The 24942-nt window shown below is 48.7% G+C and overlaps 1 protein-coding gene across 1 annotated transcript; it reads right to left on the bottom strand.

The window, feature by feature from the left end:
- Window positions 1-10473: 10473 nt before the first annotated feature.
- On the bottom strand, window positions 10474-15129 carry LOC147693268 (uncharacterized). Its single transcript, XM_086933207.1, has 2 exons — window positions 13993-15129; window positions 10474-10830 (listed from the first exon to the last, which is right to left on the bottom strand). Exons 1-2 carry the CDS (start codon window positions 15127-15129, stop codon window positions 10474-10476), a joined length of 1494 nt encoding a protein of 497 aa, XP_086789333.1.
- Window positions 15130-24942: the final 9813 nt, after the last annotated feature.

Below are 24942 nucleotides of genomic sequence, written 5' to 3'. Positions count from 1 at the left end.
TCCACCATCGACCCCATATCTTACCATACGTACAGCAGCAGCCCCTTGCCTGGTAAATGAGCTCAAGTTTGGAACACCAGTCTATTGCCAAGTGCAAGTCCTCAATCTTGGGAGGGTTTGTTGCATTCCAGTAGCGGACTATGTCAAGTTTAGCAAACAACATACCCGTGCACACCAACATGAGCTTTCCCTGGGGTTCTCCGACGTTTGCCAAGATTCCCAGTAGTAGTAGTTTATGGGAAAGTTTGACTGGCCTCTCTAATACTTCGGTCAGCACCCTGCCATGGGACAACCAGTACTGGTCAATACTGAAACAAGACCACACCACGTGGTAAACATCAGCGTTTGAGCCTTCACACAGGTTACACTGCGAGGTGGGTCCCCTACCTGACTTTCAGAGGCACATTGGGGTAAGGTTAGTAGCAGGCAGATAATGGAGCTGGATGAGTCGCAGGCAGAAGGAGATGATAATTGTTCGGGGGCATTCATGTATCTCTTCAATCTGCATTACCAACTAGTCTACCCAAGCTTCCTATTTTTGTTTGATGAGACAACATTTATCAGGGAACATAGCTGTGAAATCCCTCTTTTACCTTGTGGGTCCTGAAGCAGTTTGGCCTTGAGTGGGTTTTATTTGGGGTGGGGTGGGGTACAGTGGTCACAGCTGTAGGTACTTGTGGAACTCTGTAGCGGAAAGTGAGAATTGTGCTTGCAAATCTTGGAATGTTATGACTGATGTTCCCTTCCACACATCACCCAGGTATGGAATATCAATTCTGTCCCATTTCTGAAAACCTTCCAGGCAAGACACTTGTAAGTCTTTGCCTCCTCCGTAGAGGGGTTTGTTGGGGGGTTTTCTTTTCCCAACCCAGTTGTTTCAACACCATTGACAATGTGGAAATGAGCACCCTGGTAGGTTCTGGGAGGAAGCAGGGGAGAGGTCCCCTGTAGAACTAATCATGTACATTGTACAGACACAGCAGAGAAAGCTCCAGTTTATATCCTGAGTCTCTCCAGTCCCCATTCATCCAGCCATTTATAACCAACAGTTGCCAGGCACAGTAATACAGGTGGAAGTTAACCATGCCCTGGATAACGGTTGATTGACAACATTTGTTTAATGCAATGCAATGGGGAGTGTCCCACCAAGAGCAAGGATCTGATAATTGCTGTCAAATCCCGGGACCATGCCACCGGGATATAATATGGAAAGCTTTGCAGAACATAACAAAATCTCAGCAAAACATTTTAAATAGCACTACTCCGCCAAGAACCAGGAGGAGGAGGAGCCTAAAGAGACGTTTCATTCTGGTCAGAAGTCAGGGGAGATTAAGGGACCAGGGGCCTCATTTATGAAAAGTGAAGCTTTGCTGCCTGAAAACAGCAATGCGCCCCTTTCCCCTGCGCACTCCTTGCGACACCAATGATGCGTCATATTTAATGTATGACGCATCATGTCGCAAGGACTTACAGATACGTCAGTATTTCTGACGTATCTGTAAGCGCAAAAGTGACGCATTGCTGGAGTGTGTCACAAAAGTGACGCAACTCCAGCAATGCGTCCTTTCACATGGGGAAAGCCCCATGTGAAAGGGCTTGCGTCAGTGTTACGCCTGCTGTGAGGCAGGCGCAAGATTTTGACGCAACAGCATCCTAAAAGTGACGCAGTGAAATCTCATAGATTTCACTGCGTCACTATTACGAGGCTTTTTGCGGGGGAACGCCCCCTCTGCATACATTATACCTGACGCAGGTATAATGTGGCGCAGGGTTTAAAAAAGTGACGCATCTACCTAGATGCGTCACTTTTTAAATATGGCGCAACGAGGCGCATATTTTACGCCGCTGGTGCGTCACAAAAAAGTGACGCAAGGCCTCATAAATAAGGGCCCAGGTGTGGGCGGGTTCCACTGAGGGACGCATACAAGATAGAGAAAGCTAAGACGTTTGACAGGGATTAAGAGTGACTTGGCCCTGTTAGTGTGTAATCCCGAGACCTACCTGGAAAGGGACAACATTCTCTTCACTCCCGGAGGCGAGTCCTGTGGGATCATCTAATTAAGGAGAATATCACCCCCCTAAGGCACTATTCTGTCCTCCCCTCCCCCTCACCACCATCAATCTTGTCTCTGTGCATCACACCTGACAAGCCTCGCTAAGGGCGCGAATATAAGGGTGAAGCGCAACGATGATTAGGGGCAACGCTGCCGAGTTCCTTTGCGGATGGGAAGGGGTCTCATAGACCCCCGTCGGCTCGCACCTGTGCAGGGGGGGAAGAGTATAAGAGCCTCATTTATGAAAAGTGACGCATCGCTGCGTGAAAACAGCAATGCGCCCCTTTCCCCTGCGCCCTCCTTGGGACACCGATTATGCGTCATATTAACAGTATGACGCATCATGGCGCAAGGAGTTACAGATACGCCAGTATTTCTGATGTATCTGTATGGTGCAAAAGTGACGCATTGCTGGAGTGTGTCACAAAAGTGACGCAACCCCAGCAATGCGTCCTTTCCCTTGGGGAAGCCCCATGTGAAAGGGCCTGCATCAGTTTTACGCCTGCTGTGAGACAGGCATAAGAAATTGACGCATTTGTGTCCTAGAAGTGGCGCAGTGGAATCTTATAGATTTCACTGCGTCACTTCTACGACCCTTTCTTGCGTCAGAACGCCCCCCTGCATACATTATACCTGGCGCAGGTATAATGTGGCGCAGGGGTTTAGAAAGTGACGCATCTACCTAGATGCGTCACTTTGTAAATATGGTGCAACAAGGCGCATTTTTTTCACTGCTGGTGCGTCACAAAAAGTGACGCACCGGCGGCTTAAAAGTGAGGCACGGCCTCATAAATGAGGCCCTAAGAGTTTATCTAATTGTGTGAACCTCGGCCTTAAATCAATGCGTGGCTGTTCTTGGTCTGGAAATCCCCAGTCAACAGAATTGAAGGCTTTCTCAAAATCGATAAGCAAGAGGGCGTGCAACTCTTTGATCTCGGTGTGTCGGTCCAGCGCCCAATGCAATGCCTCATGCTGCACTAATCAGGATGCATCAGTCCAGGATAACTCGTAGCAGTCTGCAGGCACGCCCCTTTGTGAACATTTTACAATAGTTATTAATAAGAGAAATTGGGCTTCAAGAGGCACAGTGTTCTGTGGGCCGCCCGCTTTGTTTAACGGTAATATGATGATGGGATCCAATTCCTGAGGGATCCTGCTCTAGTCCTGTAACTGCAAATAGAGATCTGAAAACCGGGGCATGAGGACATCTCGATATTTACAATACAATTCCACCAGGAAAATATCTGGGGTGGGGGTCTTCAGGATTCAACTCACCTCCTCCAGCATCAGTGTGGTGTCCCATTCCGCCCGCTGGAGCAGAGAAATCCATGGCCAGAGGATTTCCGCCAACATTGAGGAAGCAGTTGGGAAGCATAGAAGGTTATTATTATTATTATATTATTATATAAAATTTATAATGCGCTCAGTTACCCAGGAGCATCCCGGCGCAGAACAGAACAAGGAAGAAAGCTCAGCTCATTCGCTACACCGGAAACAAGTGAGTCTTCAGAAGGTTCCTAAAGAGTAAGATCCTGGGCTCTGAACGGATCTTAAGGGGCAGGGAGTTCCATAGAGTCGCCACTTGTACTGAGAAACGCCTGCCCCCAGAGCGAGCTCTCCTTACTCTAGCTGACTGCAGAAGATGTCTTTGGTCCGAACGCAGAGGACGTGTGGGCTTATAGGGGCGTGCCATAGTGGAGAGGATAATTTATTTATTTATTTAGGGGGTTTTATAGAGCGCTTGGTGACGCACAGCGGCGTGTCCCCGCGCTAAGGAGCTAATACCTGCTGGAACTTACAAGTGCGGAAAGAACTACTGTGTAAATAAAGCAGTCTTCAGCTTGGCTCTAAAGATTGGTTCTGAAGGTTCTAATCGCAGGGCCATAGGTAGTTTGTTCCATCTTGATGCTGCGAGGAACCTAAAAGATCTTCCACCCATCCGGGCTCTGGACACCTTAGGAATTGCCAGGAGTCCTGAGCCGGAAGATCTCAAGGATCGAGACGGCTCATAGGGTGTCAGCAATCCTTTCAAAGGGAGCGGAGATCTCCCGTTGATGATCCGGTGGCACGTGCACAGGGCTTTGAATACCACCCTGCTTCGGATCGGGAGCCAGTGCAGAGACCGGAGGGCCGCTGTGGATCCTGCTCTTCTGGGTAGTCTAAGCACTAATCTGGCAGCGGCATTCTGGAAAACCTGTAGACGGCTCAGATTCTTCTCCAGAGTTCCTAAGTAGAGAAGATTGCCGTAATCCATCTTTGACGTGACTAGTGAATGTACCAGGGTTTGGCGGGCTCTGATAGGTAAGAATTTTAATACCTTCCTGAGACTTTTGAGGGTCCCGAAGCATGATCCAACCACCTGATTGATCTGGGGGCCAAAGGTAAGGTCAGAGTCAAACCAGATACCCAAGTTCTTTGCTTTCTGGCAAGGGGTGGGTGCTGGACCTAAACACGGTGGCCACCACGCTGACGTCCACGCCGATCGGTCTCCCCCCACCACCAGCACCTCGGTCTTGCCTCCGTTGAGCTTGAGGCAGTTGGCGGACATCCAGGCCGCTAGGTCTTGCATGCAAGCTCTGAAGATGTCCGCTGAGGGGCCGGGCGCACGTGACAGGGAGATGACCAACTGCGTGTCGTCCGCATATGACACCATTCGAAGGCCGTAACTCTCTACTAAGGTAGCGATCGGGGCAACATAAAGATTAAAAAGGGTTGGGCTCAGGGATGAGCCCTGCGGCACCCCTTGATCCAAAGAAATGCGCTCAGAGTACTGGTCACCTTGCCTTACTTGGAAGCCTCGGCCTGCAAGAAATGAATAAATCCATTTCAGTGCTGCCCCTCTTACCCCACCTTTGCTCAGACACTGTAGCAAGATGGAATGTGCTACAGTGTCGAACGCCGCACTGAGGTCCAGGAGGATTAAGGCCATGGTTTGTCCCTCATCAGCACCTTGCCTAAGGGTTTCGGTGGCCCTAAGAAGGGCAGACTCCGTAGAGTGACGAGGCCGAAACCCGAATTGCGTAGGATGAAGGAGGTTGTTTTCTTCCACAAATTTCATTAGCTGCTTATTTACCACCTTCTCTGCTACCTTGGAGAAATAAGGCAGCAAGGAGATGGGACGAAGGTTATCTAACTTCTCAAAGCTAATGTTGGGCTTCTTACGTAGGGGGAGCACCTATCCTCTCCACTATGGCACGCCCCTATAAGCCCACACGCCCTTACCATGCAGAATTTTGTGGGCCGTGCATAACGCTTTAAATTTCACCCGCTCCTTAACGGGGAGCCAGTGAAGCGTTTTCAGGGCCGGGGCAGCTGAGTGTCTTCTGGGAACATCCATCAACACTCTAGCGGCTGCAGTTTGTACCTGTTGGAGGGTTTTAAAAGTCGCTTCGGGAGCACCGAGAAACATCGCGTTCCTGTAGTCGAACCTCGACAAGATTAAACCACGAATCAGAAGCTTCCTCGCTGGATCAGGGAGCAGTGGTAACACCTTGCGAGCTGACCGCAGCAGACCAAAACAAACCCCTGCGGTCTTCCTGGCGTGGGTCCTAAAGGACAGATCTTCTTCCAACCAAACTCCCAAGGTCTTGATCTCCTTCTTGGGAGATGGTGGATCACCCAGAGACCGGGGCCAACAGCTAGCAATAGTGGAGGGACTGGATTTACCCATGAGCATCAGCTCAGTTTTCTCCCCGTTGAGCTTTAGGGCAGAGTGGGACATCCAACGATGGACATTTGCAAGGCAGTCATGCAAAACTTCAGGTTGTTCCACCAACTGGGTAAGGCCTACCACCAGCTGAGTATCATCAGCATAGCTGATAATCTTCACTCCTGAAGGGGCGACCACTCTTTCAAGCGGAGTCATGTATATATTAAATAAGGTAGGGCTCAAAGATGAGCCCTGCGGGACTCCGCATTGAAGAGGGAACAAAGCCGACTGCTCTGCCCCTTCCCAGACTTGGTAGAAGCGGTTGGAGAGGAAGGATTCCAGCCATTTCAAGGCCATCCCTGACACACCCACCTCTGACAGGCGTTGGAGGAGCACCTGGTGACTTACGGTGTCAAAGGCAGCACTCAAGTCCAGGAGGATCACTGCCACTGACCCCCCTGTATCAAGAATGCTCCTTGCTTCCTCCACTACTGCCAGTAAAGCTGTGTCAGTCCCCTGACCAGGACGGAAGCCAGTCTGGGAGTCTCCCAACAGATGGTGGGACTCTAGATGATAAGAGAGCTGACGGTTGACCAACTTCTCTGCGACTTTAGAGAAGCCAGGCAGGAGTGAAATAGGCCTAAAGTTGGCCAGATTAGAAGAATCTAATCCTGTTTTTTTCAATAATGCTTTTACCACTGCCTTTTTCCATCTCTGGGGCACTGTGCGCTGAGAGAGTGAAGGGTTAATAAGGTCAGTAAGCGGGGTGGACAGAGTATTTGCCACTAGTTTAAGGTATTTCATGGGCACTGGGTCACTAGGAGACCCACTCTTCACCTCATTCAAAACTTTTATAACCTCCTCCTCCAAAAAAGGACCGAAGGAGGACAGTTCAGCGGGGAATATTACTGGGCTAACGTCCAACTCCGGGATCTGGGGGGTCGCCGGCAGTGAGGACAGGATCTTCTCAGTTTTTGAATGAAAAAAGTGAGCCAGTTCTTCACATTTTTCTTGAGGGTTATCATGTACAACTGGCGGGACCGGGGCCTTCAGAAGTTCCTTAAAAATTTTAAAGGATTCCCCTGGTGAATTACTTGCCCTTTCAATCCTATCGCTGAAGAAGTTCCTTTTGGCATCCTTCAACGCGTTTTTATACTTCCTCATCTCTCTCTTGTAATCTTCCCGACTTTCTTCCGTCCGCTCTCTCCTCCATGCACGTTCTAATCTTTTACATGAGGTTCTGAGACCCCTAAGTTCGGGGGTATACCAGGGAGCGGAGCCAATTCTTCTTTCCCTGACAGGCCTCCTTTTTTTAGGAATCAGCGAGTCCAAAGTATTAGTCAGCCAGTTTCCCATATGCTGGTCAGCAATAATGGGGTCAGCGACAGGGGGAGGACAGGTTCTTGCTAACTCTGCCGCCCAGCTATCCACTGGCAACTTCGACCAGAGTCATTCTACTGTGTACTGTCTTTATTTATTTATTTATTTATTTGTTTATGCATTTTTATATAGTGCGGACTTTACCCGAAGGTGTCAGAGCGCTTCACATAAGGAACAGAAATGAAACATAATGAGAAACATTACAAAAGAACAGATTGCAAACGCATACGTTACAGTACATACGGTAATAGTGACATTTGTGAGCAAACAAAATACATGAGGTAGTAAAAATTGTGAGCAGTCAAAAAACATGAGGTAGTAAAGGTAATAGTGACAATTGTGAGCAAACAAAATACATGAGGTAGTAAAAATTGTGCGCATCCAAAAATACATGAGGTAGTAAAAAGTGCACAGGAGGAAAAAGTGACAAGTGTGCAGTTACAAGAGAAGACAAAGTATCTTTTGGGGTATAATACTGCAAAAGGTGCTAGACACTCCGGCACAAGAACAAGTGTTATGTAGGCAGAGGTGGCACTTGTGCCAGTATCAAAGGTAAAAACATGTGAGAGGTCGCAGATCGTGTGTTACAAGGGCAAAGTGGTGTGTGCATGTTACAAAAGGGCACAAAACACAGGTACATGGAAAATACTCCAAAGAGGCAGACACTCCAACCCCAGGAATACACTGGGAAGGCACTTCCATGGTCGTGGAAATTATCAGTAGTGGGAAGCCTTCCTCCAAATAACAAGAGGACGTGAATTACTTTTGGAGGTGTCTCTGGAGGAGGAGAACTTTGAGGTCCCTTTTGAAGGCCTGGGAGGAGGCGGTGGTCCGGAGCTGAGGCGGAAGGGAGTTCCAGATTCTCACTGCGTTGCCTGAAAAGGATTGGGCCATTGTTTTCTCCTTCTTGAAAGTGGGAGGTTCAAGTAGTAGATTCTCCGCATTGCGTGAGGGTCTAGAGAATCCAGAGAGTTTCAGTTTATTCGCCAGGTAGCGAGGAGAGGAGGAGTGCAAGGCTTTGTGGGTGAATCAAGCGGTCTTGTAGATAGCTCTAGCCTCGAAGGGAAGCCAGCGGAGGGTGGATAACATTGGTGTGATGTGATCGCTTCTTTTGGCCCCATAGATGAAGCGAGCTGCAGAATGGAAAACAGACTTAAGTGGGGACAGGTGAGATTTGGGAAGGCCAGTAAGAAGAGAATTGCAGTAGTCAAGTCTGGAGAGGACCAGCGATTGCACCAGGGTGATGAGGTCCTGCTCCGGGAAGAAGCGTCGGATTCCCCAAAGAAGGCGCAGTTGGTAACGAGCAGATTTAGCAATAGAATTGATGTGGGGAGTTAGGTTGAGTTTTTTGTCTAGAATGACTCCAAGGGATTTAGCGCTGTCGACAATGCTGGGTTTATTGTTTAGTAGATTCATCTGATCCATCCATGATTGGACCGGGGGAGGAGAGAGTGAGGAGGAGAAGAGGAGGAATTCAGTTTTGGAGGGATTCCAAAACTGAATTCCTCCTGCGTAGCTGAATTCCGTCCTCTGCGTAGCTTTATTATTATACCAAGTTCCATTTCAGTTGTGGGTAAAACTTCCACATTTACCATTTATTAAATTCACACATAAATGCTGCGCCCATACATATGCGCCACAGTTTACCATATATATACAATTTGGCATCTCTAGAGGAGTGTTGTACCAGCAGGACACAACACCACCCCCTTTCCAAGCCACCAGCTACTAGGATAGAGCCAGAGAGTCCAGGACCACCAGCAGGACGGCCCCCTCTCCCGCCAGCCTAGAGCCGCCATAACTGCCTCCCCTGCTCCAGGGTCAACCGTTTTCCGTCCAAAAGGAGTCCCTCAGCCTTTTCTCTTATCAGGGACCCCGCCCCCCACAATTGAACTTAGGGATGGGTGGGTGGGCAACTCTTCTTTGGCTGGCCTTCTTGCTGCCCAGGCGAGAGACGAAAGAGGGTTACTTCCCGGGGTGCTGATCTCTTTATCGCCTTGGGAGGAGGGTCCTCGGACGCCCACCAAGTGTCTCGCATTACCGAGACCCTCCCTATGACGTCCAACTCCAGAACCGAAACTTTACCTACAAAGGCGGGCACGGAATGCCCACTAAAGGCCCCCCTCCCCTAGTCGCGGGGGTGGCCTCTCATAGTGGGGATATCTCGTGCCATTCTCTCTTTACCCCAGGCTCACCCCTCTCCCAGTAAAACACTTACAAATGATTGATGTCCTCTGCGTAGCTTTATTATTATACCAAGTTCCATTTCAGTTGTGGGTAAAACTTCCACATTTACCATTTATTAAATTCACACATAAATGCTGCGCCCATACATATGCGCCACAGTTTACCATATATATACAATTTGGCATCTCTAGAGGAGTGTTGTACCAGCAGAACACAACACCACCCTTTTCCAAGCCACCAGCTACTAGGATAGAGCCAGAGAGTCCAGGACCACCAGCAGGGCGGCCCCCTCTCCCGCCAGCCTAGAGCCGCCATAACTGCCTCCCCTGCTCCAGGGTTTACCGTTTTCCGTCCAAAAGGAGTCCGGGTACAGGATCTCTCCACTTCCCCAACTGCCATCTAAGAGGGACTAAATAATGGTCCGTCCAGGGGAGAGCCAACGGCTGGAGGGCTTGCAGGTTCTCTGAGTTGGCAAAAGCAACATCCAGCTGATGACCCCTATTATGGGTGACACCAACATTGGCAAGATGTAAATCAAGTGCACCCAGCATACCTTGTAGGTCTCTCGCCACTACATCATCGTGATCATCAAAATGTAGGTTGAGGTCCCCAAGGATTACAAAGTTGGAGGACGCGGCAGCCAATGGAATCACTGCCTCAATGAAGGAGTCTATGAAATTTCCCAGCGCTACGGGAGGCCGATACACTAGAAGGCCAGAGATAGAGACAGTAGAAGATATGCATAGGGAAAATTGACAGCCTTCAGAGTTGTTAATGCCGCAATCTACCGCTTTGCATACTGTCCCGGGGGCTCAGGAAGGATTGGAGGTTCGACCACTGGAGCGGGAGGGGCCGGCTCAAAGAGAAACACTGGGGCTTTGATCAAAGGTTTTAAGGAGGGCTTTATTGTTATATACGTTTTCTTCATGAAAAGGTAAGTAGTCTTTAGTCTCTGGGTGTCGCTGAATGCTGCGGTGCCTTCTGGTCGTGGAAGTCTTTAGCTTGATACGTCTCAACAACAGGATTCCACGTGGTACCGGAAAGAAAAGGAAATCAAGAGAAGGCGAATTACTGCCTGCACTCTGGGTGGACACACACAAGGACCGGGAGTGAGGGACACGCAAACGCCGTGAAGTGCTCCAGTTAACTACGGGAGTGACGGAAGGTGCTCGTGCTCAGGGAAGGGTTTGGTTGCAGGAAGTGCTACACCGGGGGCTGTCTCCGCCTCCCAACCCAACCCGCGACCCGGCCCCGTACCTCTTTAAGCCACGCTCCTCCCGTGGGCGCGTGGCAGGGCGACTCGTCCGACCGTTGGCCTCCTGGCTTGTCGTTTCCGTCTGCTTCTCTTCCTCGACCTGGTTCCGCGCTGCTCTCCTCCTCGATCTCCTCCGCAGGGGAAACGCCGTCCGTCCTCGATGCCGTGCTTCCTGCTTTTGTCGTCACTAGGGGCGTGACTCCACAATCCCAGCCGTCGGCCTTAAAGGAGCCGTATACATTCACGCCTGATGGCCATTCCGTGTCGGGGTCTCCTTCATCCTCATGCCACGTAGAAGTCTGCGGCTGTTGAGACAAGACGCAAGGTGAAAGGGGGGTGGCGCACCACCAGTCTTTATATTCAGGTGTCTCTCGATAGTCAGACCCGTGACACACCTCCCCCCCTGGCATCTCCCGATCGGGGAGAGGAAACACCCGGGACAAAAAGTCTGCATTTGCATTGTCTTTTCCTTTGCGATGTTGCACAGTAAATGCATAGGGTTGTAAGGACAGAAACCATCGCAACACCCGGGGGTTGTGGCTGCTATGTTGGTGCATCCACTTCAGGGGAGCATGGTCGGTATGTAGAACAAAGGGCTTGCCCTCCAGGTAGTACTTTAATTTGTCAATTGCCCATTTGATTGCCAAGGCCTCCTTTTCGATGGTAGAGTATCGGCACTCCCTGGGGAACAATTTCCTACTGACGTATAGGATCGGATGTTCAACGCCCTCTTTGACTTGGGATAGTACCGCACCAATCCCCTGATTGGAAGCGTCCGTGGACAACACAAATGGTTTGCTGTGATCCGGTGATATTAAAACAGGAGCCGTTGTCATCGTGGACTTAAGAAGGTGAAATGCCTGTGAGGCCTCTCTCGATGGGTTACTAAATTCCTTGGCCTTAACGTCTTTGCGGAGCAGATTGGTTAAGGGGGCTGCTAACTCTGCAAAGCCTGGAATAAAGCGCCTGTAATAACCCACCAGGCCAAGAAAGGCTCTAAGGTCCCTTTTGTTATTGGGAAACGGAACTGCTGCTATTGCTCTTACTTTTTCGCTTTGGGGAGCGATGGTTCCTTCACCCAACACATAGCCCAGGTATTTCACACTTTGAAAAGCTGCTCGCGATTTTTTTGCATTGATGTGTAGTCCCGCTGTTTGTAGGGCTTTCAGAATGGTTTGTAAGTGTCTCAAATGTTCCTTCCAGTTCTGACTGTAAATGACTATGTCATCCAAGTAAGCTGAACTAAAGTGTGAAAAGGGATGTAAGACTTTGTTCATCAGGCGCTGAAATGTTGCCGGGGCGCCGTGTAATCCGAAAGGCAGGACGGTGAACTCAAAAACACCTTCATCTGTTACAAATGCTGTTTTCTTTCTATCCTCCTCCCGAAGGGGGACCTGCCAATACCCCTTCGTGAGGTCAATGGTGGTGATATATTTGGCGTCTCCAATTTTTTCAATCAAGTCATCGACTCGAGGAATCGGATACGTATCAAAATGCGAGACAGCATTTAATGCACGAAAGTCCATACAAAACCTTTTAGTGCCATCAGGTTTAGGAATTAGAACAATCGGGGATGACCAAGGACTCTGTGAAGGGCGTATGACGCCCAAGTCGAGCATGTCCTGCACTTCTTTCCGTACAATCTCTTTTCTTGCTGCGGGAATTCGATAGGGTCTCTGTTTTACCACTTCCCCAGGAAGAGTTTCGATGCAGTGCTCTGCTAACTCCGTCCTTCCTGGTAAGTCGGAAAACACTGCTGTATACGGGGTTAGAGTCTCTGTCAACTCCTGCTTTTCCTGGGGAGTCAGCTCTGGGTTCACCACCAACTGTTCTAGAGTAGAGACATTTCGGACATCCATTTGCCCTACGAAGTGTCCCACCCGGGGTAGGGGTCCCAACCACTCTTTCAAGAGATTGATATGGTAGATTTGTGATTTGTGAGGGGTTAACCGGAGTCTATAGGTAGTGTTTCCGATTTTTTCAGTGATCTGATATGGGCCTTGCCACTCATGTTTATTCTTAGTACTGATGGAAGGCAATAGCACTAGAGCCCATTTTCCTACGTCCAGGGATCTTAATCTTTTACCTTTGTCATAAGATTTCTTGTATCTCTCATGTTGATGCTCCATGGAGGTATAGGCGAGTTCTCTTAATTTACCAAGTCTGGTTCGGAGCTGAGAGGTATATTCCAACATGGATTTTTGCTCCTGGGACGTTTCGTTTTCCCACATCTCTTTAGTGATGTCCAGGAGACTCCGGGGCATCCTCCCATACAGTAACTCAAACGATGAGCATCCTAGGCTGCTTTGCTTTTGGGCTCTTATCACATAAAGGGCGATAGGTAGGAGCCGATCCCAGGCGGGCCCTTCAGCCGTCAGCATTTTCTTTAGTGTTTGCTTCAGAGTCTGGTTGTATCTTTCCACCAAACCATCGGTTTGGGGATGATACACCGAGGTTTTCAAGTGTTTTATGTCCAGTGAGGCACACACCTCCTTCATTAATTTTGAGGTGAATGGAGTCCCCTGGTCGGTCAATACTTCTTTAGGAAAACCTACCCTGCTGAAAAGTTCCACAAATTTTTCAGCGATGGCCGCTGTGGTAGTGTTCTTTAAGGGAAAAGCCTCAACAAACCGAGTGGCATAGTCCACGATTACCAAAGCATATAGAAAGCCTCTCCCCGTCTTTGGTAGGGGCCCTATCAGGTCCATGCCCACTCGCTCGAAGGGGATACCAATTATGGGCATCCTTTGTAGGGGGGCAGCCGGAGGGCGCTGTGTGTTTCTATGTTGACAGACCTCGCACCGGGCACAGAATTCTTGAACATCTTTGTAAATACCCGGCCAATAGAAGTTGCGCAGGATACAGTCAGTGGTTTTTTCCTTGCCGGCATGTCCTGCCATCAAGTGGGCATGTGCAAAGAATAGCACTTGTTCTCTGAAAGACTGGGGAACCAATAACTGCATTTCTGCTTCTTGGTTGGCTTGTCTATATAACAAATCGTTTTTGATCAAAAAGCGGGGAAATACTGGAGAGGGCTGATTGTCTGAGCTATGGGCGATTTCCCAGGCGTTGACAAGGGATCTGTCTTCAGCCTGAGCAAATCTGAAACTGCGATCAATAACCCAGGGTTCGGGGGATAGGTAGGATGGTATATGCACCCCATTCCTGGTGGTGGACAGGTGTTCCTTAAACAGGGACAGGAATTCTGGATTGTCGGTCCCCAGGATCATATCTTCCGGCAGGGAATCAACTACCCCTACGCTAACAGTACAGGGGTCCCTATCCTGCGGTGTGAGAGGGATGGAAGCCACGGGGTAAGGCTTCACGTCCCCATGGACGCACCTGATATACACGGGATTCTTATGATTCATCTGATCCTGGGTTATGAACCTGGACTGTACCACAGATTGCCTACACCCTGAGTCTAACAATGCTTTCAATTGGAACCCATTCATCCTTATACTCACGTAAAACGTGCTGCCCATTTCGGCGGAATACATCACAGTCCGGGGCAGATACCCCACCTCCATGGGTTCCTCATGGCTCTTCCTTTTTGGACACATCCTGGCGATGTGGCCCCACTCGCCACACTCGAAACACTGTGGTCCTTTTGTTGGAGGAACCATCATACCGGGAGGTCTGAAGGGTCGGGGAGCCTCGAGTACTGGTTTTGGCCTTTTGTCCGTTTTGTTGGTAGGAGTACCTTTGGGGGTTTTTTCTGGCTCCCACGGGATAGCCTTGGGTTGGGCCCTGGCATATTGTGATGCCATCTCAATGGCTTGTTCTACTGTCAGGCCTACATGCTGTTTGAGCCAACGCTGGGTCGCATATGGTAACGCCTCCATAAACTGCTCTACATAGATTTTATTCAGTATTTCTTCCTTTGTACATACATCGGGGCGAAGCCATTTGTCCGCCGCCATTTTTAGCCTGAAGAACAGTGTTTTTGGGTTTTCCCCAGGAACCCCTTTCTCTTTTCGGAAGCGGACTCTATAGGCCTCCTGGTCCAAGCCTAGATGGTCCAAAATGACCATTTTAATAGTCGCATATGGGGTTGTCCCCAGGGGATTCGCCGCATGATATGCAGATTGGGCTTCGGCAGTAAGGAGAGGGGCGAGAAAGAATGGCCATTTTTCTTCGGGCCAGCTCATTGCCCGAGCCGCCCTTTCAAAGTTTACCAAAAAGGCGTCAGGATCCTCACCGGGTACATATTTTTGTAGGGCCATTCCTGACGGATGTGGCGTGTGTACACGTCCTTCGCCCGTGGCCGCCTGTTGGACAGAGGGTATGGACTTAAGACCCTCTACGTGTGCGGTCATGGTTTTAGTAAAAAGTTCTCGGTCCGCTTGAGCAATGGACAGCTGGTTCTCCACGGCCCATTCTAACTTCTCCTGCCCCTTTATGAGGTGGTCGATCAGGGTCTCCATCTTGATCTCACTGATGGATGATGAAGTTGATCCCACTTCTGACACCAATTGTCCCGGGGGCTCAGGAAGGATTGGAGGTTCGACCACTGGAGCGGGAGGGGCCGGCTCAAAGAGAAACACTGGGGCTTTGATCAAAGGTTTTAAGGAGGGCTTTATTGTTATATACGTTTTCTTCATGAAAAGGTAAGTAGTCTTTAGTCTCTGGGTGTCGCTGAATGCTGCGGTGCCTTCTGGTCGTGGAAGTCTTTAGCTTGATACGTCTCAACAACAGGATTCCACGTGGTACCGGAAAGAAAAGGAAATCAAGAGAAGGCGAATTACTGCCTGCACTCTGGGTGGACACACACAAGGACCGGGAGTGAGGGACACGCAAACGCCGTGAAGTGCTCCAGTTAACTACGGGAGTGACGGAAGGTGCTCGTGCTCAGGGAAGGGTTTGGTTGCAGGAAGTGCTACACCGGGGGCTGTCTCCGCCTCCCAACCCAACCCGCGACCCGGCCCCGTACCTCTTTAAGCCACGCTCCTCCCGTGGGCGCGTGGCAGGGCGACTCGTCCGACCGTTGGCCTCCTGGCTTGTCGTTTCCGTCTGCTTCTCTTCCTCGACCTGGTTCCGCGCTGCTCTCCTCCTCGATCTCCTCCGCAGGGGAAACGCCGTCCGTCCTCGATGCCGTGCTTCCTGCTTTTGTCGTCACTAGGGGCGTGACTCCACAATCCCAGCCGTCGGCCTTAAAGGAGCCGTATACATTCACGCCTGATGGCCATTCCGTGTCGGGGTCTCCTTCATCCTCATGCCACGTAGAAGTCTGCTGCTGTTGAGACAAGACGCAAGGTGAAAGGGGGGTGGCGCACCACCAGTCTTTATATTCAGGTGTCTCTCGATAGTCAGACCCGTGACACATACGTATTTGTCTCTATACACAATAGCCACTCCTCCTCCCCTCCCGTCCGGCCTATCCAGATGAAATATAAGGTATCCCGAAGGGAGGGCTTTAACGATGTCAGGACCAGAACAGGAGGTCAGCCAAGTTTCCGTAAGGAACAAGGCATCCAAGCTGTGGTCTAAAATGAGGGAATTAATTTCCATGGCATGGCAAGGTAGTGACCTGCAATTGAGCAGAGCCATAGAGAACAAAGTCCGGTCCATGCAGGTACTACCAGGCCAACACACATGACATTGTGCAAACGGGGTACCTTCCCCCCAATAGTAGCTGCAGCTGGAATGTTTGTACACACGTAACGACAGCAGAGACTCCCTAGAATACCTGTGAGTAGGAACCATTTGCGCAACAGAGTTAAGCAGAGTACCGTGCCCTGTGCCCGTCTGGGCCCGGACGGACACAGACGGGCTTAACTCTGGCGAAACTCCGGCGCCATTCCGGCGATGACGCTGCGTCATGACGCTCACGTCAGCGTGGCTGACTTTATGTTCGCCGAGCGCCTAACAGCTAGAGCGCTAACCGCGCCGCCGGCAATGTCCCCCCTCCCAAGATGGCCACCACCACGAGACAGTGGGCAGGGACCCGCGAAAACGCGGTGATCTCTCCGATTAGAGTGGGGGTAAGGTGGCAGTGGTGCAAGTCTGCGAGTGGCCTCAATTTAAAAACAAGGGAGAAAGGAAAAAATAAAATCAAACGATATCAGCAAAACGGGGCAATTAAAAACGAATTAAACAGTACAGCTAGCCAAAGAGTAGCTGTGATTGCGAGGGCTTTCCTGGCTTCTAATCAAGATGTTAAGGCTGCTCACCTGCCAAACGCCTGCCTTTATGCTCGCCGAGCGCCTAACAGCTAGAGCGCTAACCGCGCCGCCGGCAATGTCCCCCCTCCCAAGATGGCCACCACCACGAGACAGTGGGCAGGGACCCCGAAAACGCGGTGATCTCTCCGATTAGAGTGGGGGTAAGGTGGCAGTGGTGCAAGTCTGCGAGTGGCCTCAATTTAAAAACAAGGGAGAAAGGAAAAAATAAAATCAAACGATATCAGCAAAACGGGGCAATTAAAAACGAATTAAACAGTACAGCTAGCCAAAGAGTAGCTGTGATTGCGAGGGCTTTCCTGGCTTCTAATCAAGATGTTAAGGTCTGATAGTAATCTGCAAAGGCCTTCGCAATGCCTGCTATAGTGTGGTGCTTCTCACACCTATTGTCCATGACTGTGGGCACTATCCAAAAGGGCATATCACGGGTGACAGGCCAATGAAGTAATTTACTGAACATATCTCGAACCTCCTAGACCTGATAGAGGGAGGCCCGCCAACATTGGTGGGCCTTTACTAAAACTAGGTGTCAAAGAAAAGACCTGGCTTCATCCAACTGTCGAGAGTAGGTAGAGTGTGGGCTTGTTGTGCATCACTTCACAAGTTGTAAGATTTGTATGTCTAGAGCAATTATTTGGCAACATTTTTCATGTTCCTGATTACGGATAAGGGATTTTTCCCTCCCCCGTATTGTGGCTTTGCCCACAGCTCATAGTATGCCTGTGGAGGAGATAGAACCCTGGTTAGATTCTAAATATGCCGTAACCTTCTCAAGGCATTCAGAGTACTGGTTATCAGCTATAAACCAGGCATTAGCTGCCTAATTGGTCTTCGGTTTACCGATGGGCTGTCTATGTGACGATGGACTTGGGAAGGATCAGATATACCTCGCAGAAGAATCTCCACCACAGTGGTAAGAAGGACATCCACCACTGGAAGCAGCGCCAGATCAATACGAGTGAGGGTTTTGTCGGTTGCTGACATATGTACAAATGTCCTCTCCCTCCACACATCGCAGAGGCCTAATGAGGCCATCCAGGACTCCAATAAATTGGAGCCACTTATCCGGTGCACTGACAAACCGGTGGTGGAATCGTGCTCAGGATTCAGAACCGCAAAAACGTCACCCCTATGATGCTCACCTAGGGGAGAAGCCCCAGGAACAGTGCACAGCAGTCATCCAAAGCTCCCTTGGGAGACTGTGGTGGGATATACACACTGAGGAGATTCTAGTGGGATCCTTCCAGGATCCCCTGCAGTCCAGATTAAAGCCCCACCTCGGGAGATACATCACGGTGCAAAGCCCTGCATTATAGTATACCTGTGTCAGGTATAATGTACGCCAGGTACGCATTTCAATGCAGGAAAGCCTCATAAAGTGATGATCTATAAGTTTCAATGAGCCACTTCTAGGATGCCACTGCGTCAAAACCTTAAGCCTGCTTGAAGCAGGCATATGGAGTGACGCAGTGTAGTGGGAATGGGCCTCAAAAGCCTTGCTGGAGTTGCGTTGTCCGTGCAACACAACTCCAGCAATGCGTGACTTTCTCCCCAACAGATGTATCAGAATTTCTGACGCATTGGTCAATCCTTGCGCCATGGTGCGCTGTATTGTTATTACGGGCCGGCCCATCCATAGTGGCGCAAGGGGTTCTCAGGGTGGCGCATGGAAAGTGACGCATCTCTACAGATACGTCACTTTCTTGTAAGTCAGCCCGCTATTTTGTAAATGCGGGGAGGGCAGGGGTCCGAGGGTCATCAGAGTGGATTGAGTTCACGATGGATGTTCCCATACAGATAGCCGGTGGTGTCGGTGTGTGAGTGGAGGTGGTTGAGGTTGTTTGGGGGTCAAAGTTCCTGTGGATGTCAGTGAGCTTTTGATGAAACTAGTCCGCTAGGGTGTTGCAAAGAGCTTGGGGGGGTGAATCAATGTTTAGGTGGCAGATGGGCAGGAGAACTCTCTGACAATGGAGACAAGCTCTTTGGTGTGTTTAGTGCTTACCTCAATGCGGCTGGAGAGGGCATCCTTCTTGGCCTCCCTGAGGTGGCGGTGGTGATTGTTGAGGGCTTCTTGCTAGATCGCCAATGTCTCTTTAGATTCTTATTGTATATGTTTGGTATGTAGCTTGGGTGTAAACCAGCGAGTGTGTTTCGCTGTTCTGATGCCTGTGGCGTCTTTTATTGGGGCAATAGTATCTGCTGCTGTGGCGATCCACTGCAAGAGGTTCTGGGCTTTGAGTTCGAGGTTGTCAGATGGGTCAAGCCTGGTTGCTTTGAGAGCAGAGATCCAGAACGGTTCTGTGACTCCGTTCCATTTCCGGCAGAGTCCAGTGGGTGGGCTGGTTGGAGATTCTAGAAAGCCGGTGAGTGTGAAGTGGACGATGCTTTGGTCAGTCCAGGTCAGTTCTGTTCTGTGAGAGAACTTGATTCTGTTGTTGAGAAGAAGGTAGTGTCCAGTGTGTGCCCTGTGATGTGTGTGGGGGCAGACACCAGCTGTGAGAGACAGAGGTTGCTCAAGCTCTCCAGGAGGATGGTGGATTTTGTGATGATGGGGTCTTCGAGGTGGAAATTCAGGTCTCCAAGGAAGATGCAGTGTTCAGAGTTGATAGCCAGGGTGGGGAGAGTAAGTCAGGGATGGAGGCCCGAGAGTCTGTATGGGAGGGTTTCTCCTATGGCAGTCTTTGAGTCAAGTCTGATCCAAAAGTTGAGGTGTTCCATGATCGGCATGGTATTGTCTTCTGAGGGGGTGCATTGATGGGTGTCTTTGTGCAAAATGGCAATGCCTTGGCAGTGTCTGCCAGTGCGGTGTAGCAGCTTGTAGCCAGAGGGCTTCGCAGTGACGATGTCAGATGCCTCTCAGGGGCTGAGGCAGGTTTTAGTGATGAACATGACATTGGGGGCGAGGGTGAGTATGGTGTCCCAAACGTCCTTGGTGTGCTTGCCCAGGGATTGCACATTGTGTAGCATGCAGTGGAGCTCAAGTTCAACAGGCTAGGCATCCCTGGAGAGCTGGTTTTGCACATCAAGCTATAGTTCTGGCATGTGAAAGGGCCTTCTGCGGTTCTGTGTGTTATGATGCAGCAGTTGGTGTCTCTCTTGGGGCTGAGGGACTGAAGTGCATTGGAGGTATATCAGAAGGAGAATCAGGGGTCCTGGCGCTGGGTGTAGCCCAGGCATGGATGGGCACAGAAGGGTTTGCCTTTAGCGCGCTTGTGGTGCACCTGCTACCCGACCACATTGCGGCCTCCATTAAGTAGTTCCTGGGGTGGGAGGGGCACTGGGAGGCAGCAAATAGGGAAAGGAAAACATTGTGAGAACCGGTAGTGCCAGGGGCTCACTAAATAGGCAGGGCCAACAAAGCTGACTTGCTAGGGGAATCAGGGGGCACATGAACTATACAGAAAAAATGGCTGACTAGCGACTAGCGGGTAATGGGGACACACAACTAGGAGATGCGTCACGTTGTAAAGCCCTGCGCAATAAGGAGGCGTTCCTGCGCAGGGGGAGCGTTCCTGCGCAGGAACGCCTCCTGAAAGTGGCTGAGTGAAATCTATGACATTTCTCTCAGTCACTTTCAGGCCAATGCTGCGTCAAAACCCTGCGCCTGCTTGAAGCAGGCGTAGGTCTTGATGCAGCATTGTGTAGATGGGGCACCCACGAGCCTTGCTGGAGCTGCGTTGCGCTTGTGACGCAACTCCAGCAATGCGCCACATTTCCGGCACAGATGCGTCACGCATCTGTGCCGTTTTTGCACCATGGTGCGCCGCATTATAAATGCAGCGCACCATGGGTGGTGGCGCTGTGGCGCACTGTGGCGCACATTAACTAGCGCATCCCTGGGGATGCGCCAGTTAACATAAATCTGCCCCTGAGTTTTCGCATGCCTTCAATGCATGCAGCCCTGGCTGCTGTGCCCAGAGAACCTTTATTGCCAGTCACAGAAGAAAAGATTTAGAGGTAACATTGATTCCAATTCGGTGAGCAAATTACAACCACTTCTACAGAATTCATTCTTCTACATCCCATTAAAAAAACCATAAACTCTATAAAAAAATATGGGGCAGATTTATGATGCCCTTGCGCCGCAATTGTGTCACTTTATTTGACGCAACTGCGGCGCAAACAATGCGCCCTATTTACAACGTGACGCATCTAGGAGATGCGTCACGTTGTAAAGCCCTGCGCCATTAGGAGGCGTTCCTGCGCAGGGGGGGGCGTTCCTGTGCAGGAACGCCTCCTGAAAGTGGCTGAGTGAAATCTATGAGATTTCACTCAGTCACTTTCTGGCCAATGCTGCATCAAAACCCAGCACGTGCTTGAAGCAGGCGTAGGTCTTGACGCAGCATTGTTAAAATGGGGCACCCCCGAGCCTTGCTGGAGCTGCGTCGCGCTTGCGACGCAACTCCAGCAATGCGCCACATTTCCGGCACAGATGCGTCACGCATCTGTGCCGTAGTTGCACCATGGTGCGCAGCATTATAAATGCAATATGAACAATAAGGAATTTGCTAACCCCCACGTGAATACTTGTGTGAAATTGTAGAAAAACACAAACAAAGAAATTATCTTCTGCTTGTGCAGGTATTTTATTTAAACCTTTTCGAATTTTATCAAGTTTCTTTATATGTTTTCATGGATGAGAAAGATACTTATAAACCACATTTATACATATATACAACTATTATACAACAAACATATATACAAATATAGACAGTTTTTATACAATCTTCTTTTTCAAAAGCTGCGATTTCACAAATAATGACTCTTTGCGAAATATTTCTCACTTATAATTACCACAAAATGAAAATAGAAGCAAAAAAAGGCAAGCTAATTATTATAAGAAAGGTCAATATCAACTTTGGAGAAAAAATCAAATCGATTAACAATAAATTCTTGTTCACTTTCTTTTAGTGCCTGCCGACGCGTTTCGAATCTGGAGTTAAATTACAGATTCTCATCAGGGCTCTTTCATTGGGGGTAATCTGAATAAAGAATGCAAAAGAAGATCATTCAGTAACTAGATCTGAATAAGAGTAACTTGTTCTCCCTTTATAGAGATTAGATGTCACAAAGCCTGTTACCTTAAGCTGTGGGCAACGCGGTCCCGCGGGTCCAATACATATAACGGAGCTAATGACTTCCTGGGTCCTTTTAGTGTGACTGTGGACCTAATGTACGGAATGAGGGATATTTTACTATTTACATCAAGGAAAAACCCAAGGACAGCCTGTTTCACATACAGATAAGCAAAAAGTCCATACCTATAATGGTGTAGTCAGCGTGGGGGGGTTTTCTTTAGTTTTGTTATTGTCCTCCGCGCACACACGGGGATTCCAAAATTCTGCAAGGTACAAAGAATAGTGCTCTTAAAAGCCCATTCTTTTTCTTTTTTAGCTTTCTACTGGGTGACATTCGCAACGAAGCAGGACGTACCTGTATTGTTTTCTTTTACTGCTGGGAACGTGTTTTGATCCTCTCCGATCTGGCACGCCTCAGTTGTTTCAATTCCGCCGCGCGGGACCGTGATTCAGCGTCCTCTGCGGTGTTGGAGACAGCGTTTCAAATCGCATTATAAATGCGGCGCACCATGGGCGGCGTAGCTGTGGCGCACTGTGGCGCTTGTTAACTGGCGCATCCCTCGGGATGCGCCAGTTTACATAAATCGGCCCCTATATGTTTTAGAATTCAATTTTCAAAATGAAATATTTGTACATGAAGGTCCTGGCCCTTTGTCTGGTCTAGCAGCAGAAACCACGTACTCTGCACTTACTCTGCACCTTAGAAGAAGTGCTGTATGTAAGCACGCAGATGTGCAGGATTCGTAAACCTAGTGTTGACACCGCTCACTTGCCTCCACAGAGTACACCCTTTCTGAGTGCTTCTGGCCTCCTGGATTTCCCTCTGCGTTTCTTTCCATTTTATCTCTACAAAGTAAACACAATATTTTGAACCACTTATCATTATCAGTTTTTAATGCAGTTGCCAAGGTGAAAATACCTGCAAATTGAGCCACTAATCTGAAGTTCTTCGATTTTTCCCTGTGTTTTATCTGTAAGTGGTATCGGAGTTTAAATAGTTTATTGTGACTTTTGCTGTATTATATTTTATTACAAATTGATAAGAAACAAAAATCAGTTGATTATTGTTTTGAATGAAACATACATTTGATTTTGATAGATCAGTGGTTGGATTATTCACAGGGGAAAGCAAGAGGCCCCTTAAGTGAGGCCAATGATACCGCTGAGGACCAACAAGGGGCAAAGATGACCTTTGTCTCCTTAAGGGATACAGCAAAGAACCAACACACCCTCTTTGACATTAGGGGTGGGTGGAATGTTTCATTGTGCCCGCAGAATTAGTCGAATTTGGTGACCCCGCATTAGCTTTGTAATGCGAAGTTCTGGCCAAATCGATGGTTGGCTGATTTCTTCCTTCCAGGTTCATGAAATAAGAGTGATTTTTGTAAAGTGCGCGGTTGCAAGTGGTCGCAGTCAGAGGGCTCCGTCTGGAGTAGATTTGCTGCCACTCAAGTAGATTTGCTGCTTCTGGAGTAGATTTGCTGCCACTTGAGTATATTTGCTGCTTCTGGAGCAGATTTACTGCCACTCAAGTAGATTTGCTGCTTCTGGAGTAGATTTGCTGCCACTAGAGTAGATTTGCTGCTTCTGGAGCAGATTTACTGCCACTCAAGTAGATTTGCTGCTTCTGGAGTAGATTTGCTGCCACCTGAGTAGATTTGCTTCTTCTGGAGCAGATTTGCTGCCACTAGAGTAGATTTGCTGCCACCTGAGTAGATTTGCTGCTTCTGGAGCAGATTTGCTGCCACTAGCGTAGATTTGCTGCTTCTGGAGCAGATTTGCTGCCACTAGAGTAGATTTTCTACCTAAGCGGTAGAAAAATAAACTTGAATTGCCAGGTGCTCTTGCGCACTTCATGGTGCCAATCATGCAGTTTTTTCACTGCTGGTCAAGCTACCGGAACAAATTTACAGTGTGTCATGCATATTTCCAACCATGTCCGGAGTTTTACAGAATCTTACAAAGTTTTTATGTAACTCAACAGAAACTCTGCAAGTTCAGCCTACTTCTATTTGACATTGGAAAAATATTGTTTTAAAGGAGGCTGGGTAGGAACAAGTATGAGTGAAATAGGTAGTATTCTGGGAAACTGATGCATAATTTGTGATATTTGTATTACATGAAGTATACTAATATTCTAGTGTTTCGTTTAGCATGAATTATTTCCAATTATTTTTAGACACAGACAAGTGACTCAAATGGAAGATATCTCACTGGGGAGATTTTTTTCCTTGCACGACTTTCAGAAAATAAGTATGCCCTTATGTGCATCTTTCATGGGAGATACCGGGCAATTATATTTTACACAAAGCTTTCATATATTTTGTACAATAATTTGCAAACTTCACAGACACTTACACAGGATCCTGCAATGTACAATTCACAATTTCTAGCTTTTAAAGTTATATGTGCAGTAAAATGCACACGCCACAAACGCGCTAGTCTGTTAATTGACCCACTTCTTAGACCACACTACGCACCAACATCCCCATTGTACATGAACTGATGAATACTTTTCGCCTGTTAAATTCTGAAATATTTTACCTGTCAAAATGTCATGAAAGGCAAGATATTTTACTCATTGAGGGGCATATTATCAAGCACATGCAATAAAATTATCGCCGCTTTATCGGCAGGAAACTGCAGCTAAATCGGCGATAATGGGCTTGACAATATGTCCTTGTGAATTCCCATAGCAGCCCAGGTTCTGGTGTTAATGCCCTTTCTTGATAATATGCCCCGAGTGAATACTGGAAATGTTAAATAACACTCAACTCGTAATTGCGACCATGTGCAAATAAACAGGCTATATCCTTACAGAGTGACCTCTTGATGCACAGCATTTCCATCAAGCAACTAACACGTAAAAAAAGAAAATGAGGGGGGACTGATGTTAATATCCATTTGCCAGGCCTCATGTTCTCAAAATAATATGCGTTGATCTGAGGCCAAGGAGTGTCTTTTTTTATGTAATTTTCCAAGTCTCAACACTATATAAGAGCAACACACAGCAGAGGGGTCGCCTACACACAAGCATTGGCAAAGGGAGCTATTCAATGATCGGCGCTCTCCTCTTTAGGTTATGTCTTTTAGAAATCCAACAGCTGGGACTCAACTAGCTCAACCTATGGATTACCTTGGAAAGCACTGTAAATTG

The sequence above is a fragment of the Lissotriton vulgaris genome, chromosome 8 (genome assembly GCF_964263255.1).
Source record: "Lissotriton vulgaris chromosome 8, aLisVul1.2, whole genome shotgun sequence".
Classification (NCBI taxonomy): Eukaryota; Metazoa; Chordata; class Amphibia; order Caudata; family Salamandridae; genus Lissotriton; species Lissotriton vulgaris.
The sequence above is the reverse complement of the archived record's forward strand: the minus strand, read 5'-3'. Positions and strand labels throughout refer to the sequence as shown.

Bases quoted from the DNA above. Each gene is read 5' to 3' on its own strand.
- LOC147693268 (XM_086933207.1), bottom strand. From the start codon at position 15,129: ATGAAGAAAACGTATATAACAATAAAGCCCTCCTTAAAACCTTTGATC. The intron at 10,831-13,992 runs GTGAGTATAAGG...TTGTCTCAACAG, and splicing joins AAATGGGCAGCACGTTTTAC to CCGCAGACTTCTACGTGGCA.